Source organism: Mus pahari, chromosome 6 (genome assembly GCF_900095145.1).
Source record: "Mus pahari chromosome 6, PAHARI_EIJ_v1.1, whole genome shotgun sequence".
Lineage (NCBI taxonomy): Eukaryota > Metazoa > Chordata > Mammalia > Rodentia > Muridae > Mus > Mus pahari.
In genome coordinates this window covers 90,369,397-90,379,095 of record NC_034595.1, presented here as the reverse complement: position 1 = coordinate 90,379,095, position 9,699 = coordinate 90,369,397, and the positions used below count along the sequence as shown (strand labels likewise).

Here is a 9,699-nt window from a genome sequence, read left to right as displayed (position 1 = left end):
TGCTCTTCCGAAGGTCTGGAGTTCAAATCCCAGCAACCACATGGTGGCTCACAACCATCCATAACAAGATCTGATGCCCTCTTCTGGAGTGTCTGAAGACAGCTACAGTGTACTTACATATAATAAATAAATAAATCTTAAAAAAAAAGAAGCACTGATAAACCAAGCCCAAATATATGAAGGGTTAACTTGTAATCAGCTGTCCCCACCATACAGTAAGACAAACTAATATAATTCCTATCCTTAAACATCTGTGTGAATTGTGTCTTACACTGAAAAGGAATATTTAAATATTAAATCAAAAGGACACAGCCAGCTGGGTGCCCTCTACAAGCTGGAGGTCCATCAGATCTCTAGCTAGACATTAGGCAAAGCAGTGCACTCCTGCTCCCAAAGCATTATGGGAGCCACAACACCTTGACGTCAGCAGTGCCTGGAGAGAAGTGGGCAGCTTTTGTTTGCTCTGATACTTGGGAGCACATGCTTAGCACGCAGTGCTCCATCCCCCACTTCCCAAATACTCATTCAAGCAGGTGATAGTGACAGGCTGGTCCTGACCTGCTGCTAGTGTGCACATCTCCTTCAGCTTCCCCTTCTCCTTCTCCCTCAGAGCCGTCTCCCTCCTGGTGCCCAGTGGCGGTGCTGATGGCACCTGTGCTAGAGCTGACGCTCCCTGGTCCAGCCGGGTGCCCCTCAGCTGTGGCGTCACCATATGCACTGCTCCGGCCAGACACTGGAGGGAAATGATTTAAGAAGTACACATCAACTCCCAACATTGGCCTTGATAGAAGAAAATGTTAGGTTTCAACTGGTTTTGGCTGGTGTGGTCTTGGGCCCATAGAGCTCTTCCAGTTATCACCTGTGCAACCTACAAAACTGGCCAAGCCTCAGCTAAGAGACTGCTAGTGTATGCAAACCTCACAGTAGCTGCACTGGGGGAATGGCTTGCTTAAGGGTTCATTCCCTCAGGAAAAACCATAGGAATATGGGTTTCGAGGTCATACCACAATTATTTTTAATCACCATCTAGGGCTATAAATAATACCATTGTTCTTTTTGAACTTGTCTTTTTAAAGACAACTGAAAGACACCATGCAGTTTTTCCAGATTAGTCACTGGATTTAAACTCCAGTCACAGAACACTTGATACTCCAATGGTAGAGTTCAAATGAACTCTACCAGGGAGTCCTTACAACTGCTCTCTGCAGAAACTAATCACAAGACCAGGCAGGGATTTCTACCTTGTCCACCACCCTGCGCCCAAAGAGATCAAGACACCCAGGGACATTACCACTGTGCTCGCCAGCCACCGAGTCCACTGCACTTCCCCCGCTCTCTGAGCCCACACTACCGCCATGGTCGGCTGGCGAGGTCCGTAGGGTGGAGCCATCAGTTGCTGCAGTGCTGCCCTCGTCATCTGAGGCTGGAGCTGAGAGAGTAACAGAGCTGTTACAGGCACAGACCCCTCCCTCGTGGGGACGGAAAGCATCACAGCACACTGCAGAGGACACAAGGCAGTCTGAGTGTCCTGAGGGCAGAGAAAGAAGGCAAGACCTGCTTTGCCGATTAATCAACAAAGGGGACAGACACTCTCCAGGGCGCACTGCCAACAGCACTCAGACCCAAGTGAAAGGCCAGAGCACTGGGCATTTCCTTCATTGTTCCAGCGCGTGCAGATTCAGTAAGATTCTGTGACATGGACAATGAGTCTTCACACCAAATGCTTCCCGGTCACCACTGTCTAGGTGTTACTGCCACCGACTGAGACTCACACTAGCCATTGGCATTCGGAGCACAGAACTCACTGAGGGCTGCTCAGCAATCCATCTGCAGTTATGAAATCACTTAGCATGAGCTCTTGAGTCAACTTTGATTTTTGTCATTTTGGTTTTGCTTTCAAATTTTTTACAATCATATGGCCCAGAGGAGAGCTCATTAGAAAATTTCACACCTCTTCATCATCCTCATTAGATGCTAATAATGAAGCAAGGAAATTCCCCAGAGACAGCCACAGCATCCAGGATCAGGGCTGAGCTGAGACAGGAGGAAAATGCTGGCTGAAATCCACAGGGGAGGAGGACAGCCAGGACAGCCAGCAAGCATGACAGATGTGACTAGCACAGCACAACCACACCACCACCTGGAAGACTGAAGTGACAGCAACTGAAGAGACCTCAGAGGAACAAGAAGCCATGGCAGCAGGCGGGGGCAGGCAGTCTGGCCTTTTCTTATCTAGGCAGGCTAACCCTCTCAAAAGAATATAAGCTAGGGTAGGGGATGGATGCAGCAGTCTAGCAAGGCCCTGCCTCTTCTCGGCTGGGTGGTTTCAAGGACCCCCCCCCCCCCCCCAATGTGCACAGCTTGGTCCAACTCTCTACCTGGAATATGATCAGACTAGGAGAGAGACTTAAAACAAAGACAACACAAGTGAAGGGTTCCTATAGCCTGAATTGGCCACAAAATGCTCTCCCAAGCTCGCTGGCTGCTTGCAGCTTCAAATGTCTTGCAAATGGAGGCTAAGAGCTAAAGGTTTAGCTTTATGTCCTGTCTCTTTCCATACTGTCTGACATGTTAGAACTCTAGCAGAATGCTGTAAGCTCGTCTATGGGCCATCAGCCAACAGGATGCTCCCTGCACCTCTCCTTGGGTATCAGCCAAAGCCAGGCAGCATGCAAAGTGTGAGGAAGCGGAGCCACAAGCGCTGAGGGCAAGCTGCAGCACAAGCAGGAAGTCCAGGATGGCCTGTCAGAGCAGCTGCCCGTCACACTCACAGCACTGAACAGGGCTGCAGGGTCACAGGACCCTACGCCAAGCTCCTTGCTGTGGACAGTTACCTGATGCTGTGGTGTCAGAGAGGGTTCCTGCGTCCAGAGAGGAAGAGCTGGGTGCCTGGCCGGACAGTCCCAGGCTCTGCAGGCCCAGGGCACTGCTGCTGCTGCCTGGGAAACAAGTGGAGAGTGAACACAGGGTCCCTCTGCCCCGTCCACAGTATTGCTTTGGCCATCTGCTGTCATTAAGAGTCTAAACACCAGCATGTGACCCCTCCGGTCACTGCTGTCCACCCACCAAGTTCAGTATAGATTCAAGAGGCACCCATTCAAAAAGCCAAACCATCAGTAATTATGAGACTGGCTTTTGGCCTCAGAAGCATCAGAGTCATCCCTCACTCTCCACCTGTCCCTCTGAGCAGCTTTCACCCAGATCAACCTCTCCCCCAACTGGGGACAAGCTAAGTCAGTGAGGTATCAGCAACTGTCACGCCCTCTCTCCTGTGCAAGTTTGCTGTGTTCCTGGCACTGCCTTCTACCTTGCTGGTCCTGCTGCAGGCTCAGGGCAATGGCTAGTTCAACCATGGTCTCGTCGTCTGCATCAGGCGGGATGTCCAGCATGGGAGGAAAGCCTTCAGCACCTGCCAGCAGGGCCTCCAGGGGAGAGGGGTTGCCATTGTTGACATTTTCAGCTGTTTCCAGGACCATCGACTCAGACTGCAGAGAGAAAGCCCCGTCAGTGTCCTACAGCAAACAGTACAGTTGCTGAGTCTAGAGGGGCGATGGAGGCTCCTCCTTCCTCTCGGGCTGCCAGACTCACCACCATCTCAAAATCTCCATGGTCCACCTCACTCTGTTCCTGACTTTCCTGGCGGATGTGACCACCATCAGGGATGCCCGATGACTGCATTTTCTCATCTGCGTCATCATCATCATCATCGTCCTTGTCTCCTGAGACAAAGAGACCCCAGTAACCTAAAGGTATTATTTTTACTCCTTGGCATGTGACTGTCACACAGCAAGAGTCTAAAGACAGGCCTCACTTGCAAGGACAAATCTGCAGGTGCTAGGCTGGCAGCCTACTTCTCTTGTTTTCTACAACCAGCAGGGTCTGGGGAAATGGCAGTCAGCAGCGAGAGCTTCCCCCCAACAGGAAGAGACTTCCAGCACAGAAAGGATGAAAACCTTAGATTTCAACAAGACAGACATGGAATACTACAGCCCCTGTGAGTTCCATTCTCAGATAAACTCAAGAGTGTCTGTCACGAGTGTCCACGTTACTGTAGCCTAGACTTCATTCCTCCAAACAGTTGTTCAGTAAGATTTTTCAACAATACAATCACTATGAGAAAAACCAAAACCAGAACCAGGATTGAAAGCTGAGGCCACCGTGACATGTCCCACTGGCTTCCTTGTCTGTGGGAAGGCTGTGGAAAGCCCAGGTAAGATCCCTGGCTGTTAGAAAAGGATGGAAACTGTCTTCCTCTTGCTGTATTGCTATAGCAAGTCCTCTCCATACTGTAGGAGGGGTGTGTGTGTGTGTGTGTGTGTGTTTGTGTGTGTGTGTGTGTATGTGTGAGAGAGAGAGACAGACAGACAGAGAGACGTATGTGGAGGTGAGGTAGACATCGATTGTCTTCCTGTCACTCACTGAACCCAGCAGCACTCAGTGATTCAGGTTGATTGATGGCTAGTCAGCCAACACCTGCATATCTCCTCTTCCCCAATGCTGGTAATCTGAACTCAGATCCTCACACTTACACAGCAAACACTTTGGCAAGGGAGCTACCTTCTAGCTTCCCATATAATAAATGTTATTCTAGAAAGATGTCTGAAAGTTACAAAGTCATATACATTCCTCAAGATATTCCACCATGGCTGGAATACAGCTCAGTGGTAGAGCACTTGTCTAACATGCATGAGGCCCAAGTTCAATTTCCTGCACTGGAAAAGACATGACTGTTCCATAATCTGTACCAGCTATAAGAATCCACTGAGCACCTGAGATCTAGCTAGTTTAAGTGGAGACAAGCTGCCAGGGGGAGCCATACACTGGATTTCAAGGATGGCACCACAAAACGCAAAGCATCTCCCTAAGTTTTTATGCGGGCTCCGTCTTAAAACAGCAAAGTATCACATTATCTCTAAACTTATAACTTACTTCTTTTTTTTTTTTTTTTTTAAGACTTATTTTATTTAAGTAATTATGTAAATACACTGTAGCTGTCTTCAGACACTCCAGAAGAGGGAGTCAGATCTTGTTACGGATGGTTATGAGCCACCATGTGGTTGCTGGGATTTGAACTCCAGACCTTCGGAAGAGCAGTCGGGTGCTCTTACCCACTGAGCCATCTCACCAGCCCGTAACTTACTTCTCTTTATTCTTCATAAGCGTGGCAAGTGCCCAAGCAAGTACCTCATGAGGAAAGTTTGGAATTTGCTACCTAAGCTATTAAGGGGAAGTCCATCAGGACTCTACTCATAAGCAACAAATCGGACCCTTAATGGCTGTGCTAGGAAAGCAGTTTTGTTCTAAAATAAATAAATAAATTTTGTTTGGTCACTGTGTCTACTTTTTCACATTTACTATTCATTTTGTGGGGGACACAGCACATGTGTGGAGGCCACAGGACTCCTAACACGACCCTCCTGCCACATGGGTCTCACAGATCAGTTCAAATTCAAGCTGTCAGGCTTGGTGGCGAAGGCCTTAACTTATCGAACCTTCTTACTCTCACTGTAAGTCTTTTAGGTGGACAAGACCCCAGTCAATAGGGTAGGCTGGCTTTGAACACCTGACCCTCTAGCTTTATTACCTTCCTGAGTACCAAGAACACAGACACTCCACCATGTCCAACATGTTATTTTTTACAATTTAATCATTAACAATTACCTCCAAGACCTTGGTTTTTTATTTTGGAGACAGGTTCTTGCCATATAACCCAGGCTAGTCTCGAATTCAGTGTCCATTCCATCCCATCATGGGCCACCCCCACCCCCATCCCTGTCCTCAACTGTGAAGTTTATGTTATCTTTCCATGTTTTTCCTATGGCTTTTAGAATGAATGCTTCAGCCAAATATCCCATCTTCACGTAACCATGTAGAAGCTGGTATACAAATGCTTTGCTGTATCCTGGACATTTTCCACAGCACCTTTCAGTTTCCATGACTTTGACTTTATTCTACTTGTATGCATTTTATGCACTACCCTACTGTCTAGGATATTATTAAAAGAACAGAAAACTAGAAAGACTCTGGTCAATATCAGAAGCACATCACAGAGCAGCAGCTCACTTCTGGGCCACTGACCCACCCAGATAAAGCCTAAACCCAGACCTTACCCATTGGAGTGTTGCTTCGAGGGGAGGAGGGCAATGTCACGTGTCTCCGCTTGTTCCTGGGCCTTAGGACTCGAATCAGAGCTTGTTTACAGGAGAAGCTCACAGCAGGGTCCTAGGTTTGAAAGGAAGGTGTTAAGCTTAGGCATTTCACTGTCAGCCAGGACTCATCTTCAGAGTTCTCTTGCCAACACCTGACACAAGGGAGAGGTCTGTCTACTCTCACCTGTGTCCTGAAAATGCAGCAGGATGGAGCAGACCAGCCTCTCCAGACCTGGCACAGCAAGACCTTCACCAGCTGCCTGTCTTTTACCTGCTGGGGTCAGTGTGCAAGGCCACTGAGCCCTGAAGCCACTCTGGCTCTCTCCCCAAATGAGCTCTACCTTTTCATCACACAATCAAGCCCCCACCTTCCTCTCTGCTGATAGTGTAAGCAGCCCTGTAACACTCATCTTCTGGAATTGGCACACTAACACAGTCATGGAACCGGTACTTACTCAACATTCTTCCTACATCAGGCTCCAGACTACAAATGGGAAGAAATCACTGAACAAGGAGCAAGTCCTCCCTTCCCAGACTTCATCTCTACAGCTTTGTTGTATTTGCAATTGCTGATTCCCATCACATTTTTAAAAAATTTACTTTATGTGTGTGAGTGTTTTGTTTGCATGGTAGGTCTGTGCACCAGCCCATACAGGGCCCAAGCAGGCAAGAACAGAGTGCCAGATCCCCTGGAACTAGTTTCAGGCAGTTGTTACTTCCTATGTGGTTGCTAGGAATTGAACCCAAGTCCTCTGGAAGAGCAACCAGTGCTGTTAACCACTGAACTACCTCTTCAGCCCAGCCCATCAGACTTTAAGTCTACTTTCTTTCATTCTTTCAGGTCAGTGCTCATTAGGCTATTTTCCACATACTCTCAAGGTGCCCAGAGACATCTGGAGCTGTGCTGATACGTACAGGACACAGCAGCATCTGCATGTAGATCTTGGATGCTGTGTTGATACAATCCAGCTCGCAGGTACAATAACCATGGATAATGTCTACCAACGCATTAACCGTAGCTTCAATATGAGTAAGGCCTAGATGGGAGAAAAGGATCACCTGAAAATCTGTCCACAAAAATAACTCTAGACCCTTGAAAGCCTGAGACAAAAACCACAGATCTCAGCTCCACCTAGAGGGTGTCGAGACAAAAACAGACAAACACACAGCAAAGCAAAGCAATCCCACGACACTGCAGTGCGGCCTATCAGCTGTAGCTGGAGTGCTTTCATTAAGTCTTCCAATTCGTTAAGTGTCCTTAGAAGCCCTTGCAGAACCTGAACCAGAGAAGCAGGAGTCACTGTGGACAGCCATAGACAAGGCAGGGAAACTTGAGGTGGGCGGATAACAACACCACCTATATTCCCCAAACCTGTTAACAAAGCTGGTCTCTTGACAGGCCAATTGGCATCTACTCTCCTCTCTGGCTGAGGGGTCGTCCCTTTTCTCCAACTCTCAAGAATGTGACCCATGAGAGGACTAAGGCAACAGCAGCCTGGAAATGAGTGAAAAACTTTCCTGGCTGGTTCCACACTACTTCTAAACTGACTCTCAACCAAGTCTTTCAGATACATTGTTTTTAAACACCAACTACAGATCTGTCGTTGTTGCCGTCATTGTCATCGTCCCCCCGGCCCCCACCCAATGTGAACTAGGCAATCCCACAAGAAGGAAGCATTCGTTCTCATATTCTCTCTCTCTCTCTCTCTCTCTCTCTCTCTCTCTCTCTCTCTCTCTCTCTCTCACACACACACACTCACACACCATACCATACTGCACTGCTAGTTCCCAAGAGCAGCAATACACTGAGCTCACAGACATGTCTCTGTGCTTATATGGAGGAAAAGGCCACAGTGCTGAAGAGCTTATACCTACTTCACTGTATCAAGATCCAAACACCCCTGCTAACGTGATACCTGGCAGGCAGGCAGGTGCCAGGAAGGCATTCTTGGGCTTAGATGCATGGAGTTTCCAGAAGTGGTTTACGAGCTGAGTGATGAAACTACAGCCGTCTCCTTCCTGCTTCTGCGGCTCTTTCCCCTCATCTGCTCCTTCTACGCAGGAAAAAGGAAATTGTTAACGATGGTAAATCTAAGACAGAATTCAATTTGTTTTAAGGTTAACTCAGGTCAAGGAAGCTTGCCTGCGGAGGGAGTTTCAAGTGGGGCCCCAATCAATATGCCAACTATCCCTAGATTCCAGCAGGCACATCTGGGAGAAAAACAGTCTGGGAAAGGAACATCACAGAAAACATTGTGTGTTAGAGTTAGGTAGAGAGGGGAGCATTCAGGATCTTTACAGCAGAGTCAAAGATGCCTGTTCCAACTGCTAGACTAAACCTAGGGGAAGGTCTGCGATTCCTCTAGAACGATTCTAGGATTGCACCGTTAGGAGAACAAACAGGAAGGCAATGGCATAAAGGAACACGCAGGTGACAGGGGCTGCAGACGCAACAACAAGCTCTTTCTAGTAATGGCAAATCAGGCTTGGCACCAAGCACCGGGCGGCCGATGTGAGGAGACAATGGCAGAAGCTGAGAGGGAAGGCCCTGCACACACTGACCACATTCTGTTCTGCGGCCAGAGCCATGCAGCAGCATGCAGCACCCAGCCTGAAGGTACCAGGACAAAGCCAAGCTTAGCTTCACCCAAGGGCCTGACCTTCTGCATCCCTACACAAAGTGATTAACACAAGAAAACTCCCACTCCCTGCCACATTTCTGTTGTGGCACCAGGCTGGAACTAAGCTTAGCTTCACCCATAACAACCTCAAGACAGACCAGCTGAGGTTCCGAACACTAACTAAATTCAATTTAGTCAATTTAGTTAAAATGACAAAGTTTAAACAAAACAAACAAGCAAACAGGGAACAATTATCTGTTGTCAGAGCCACCAAGAATAGGAAGAGCATGACAGAGAAGCCAAAGAGGTTCAATGAGCGGGTGTCAGGACCACGGCCATGGAGGCCAAGTTCACCTGTTTCCATCTGGGGCAGCTTTGACTCTGTGAAGTGCACAAGGTTGTTAGGACGTGTGACGGCAATGGAGCGAGCTGTGATCACCAGGCGCTGGAACACCTCGGGGTCCAAGTCCTTGCCTTCTTTGCTGGATGTGTTGAGACACTGAACAGCTTTACTCAACAAGGCCTGGTCCTATAAAACAGCCGGGTCACACAGAAAGTCAAGCATAGGCAAAGGCAGGGCACTAAAGCACATACAGGCTGCTTACTGCTTTCAAGAACTGCCAAACAGCTATCAAAACCAATCTGCAGGCTGCCCACTCAGGACAACAGAACTACATCAGCCAATCACTTTCTTTGGCAGACTCATCCATCCTTCTGCAGGTCCTTTACCAAAGGATAATGCTTTCCTTAGCAAGCTGAACTCATTCCTTGCTATTAAGAGACAGAGGCACAAAGAAAAAAAAAAAAAGAGAGACAGAGGCACGAGCCGGGCGTGGTGGCGCACGTCTTTAATCCCAGCACTTGGGAGGCAGAGGCAGGCGGATTTCTGAGTTCGAGGCCAGCCTGGTCTACAGAGTGAGTTCCAGGAC

The 9,699-nt window shown here is 48.3% G+C and overlaps 1 protein-coding gene across 1 annotated transcript in view; it reads right to left on the bottom strand.

Annotated features, from left to right (window-relative positions):
• Positions 1-9,699, bottom strand: part of Ubr4 (ubiquitin protein ligase E3 component n-recognin 4) — a 111,489-nt gene that overhangs the window by 47,869 nt on the left and 53,921 nt on the right. Inside the window, exons 52-60 of the mRNA XM_021201220.2 lie at positions 9,125-9,299; positions 8,066-8,203; positions 7,065-7,186; positions 6,111-6,222; positions 3,589-3,719; positions 3,308-3,485; positions 2,835-2,939; positions 1,292-1,429; positions 559-733 (exon numbers count right to left, since the gene is read on the bottom strand). Coding sequence (XP_021056879.1) covers positions 559-733; positions 1,292-1,429; positions 2,835-2,939; positions 3,308-3,485; positions 3,589-3,719; positions 6,111-6,222; positions 7,065-7,186; positions 8,066-8,203; positions 9,125-9,299 — 1,274 coding nt within the window. The remainder of the gene's footprint in view (positions 1-558; positions 734-1,291; positions 1,430-2,834; positions 2,940-3,307; positions 3,486-3,588; positions 3,720-6,110; positions 6,223-7,064; positions 7,187-8,065; positions 8,204-9,124; positions 9,300-9,699) is intronic.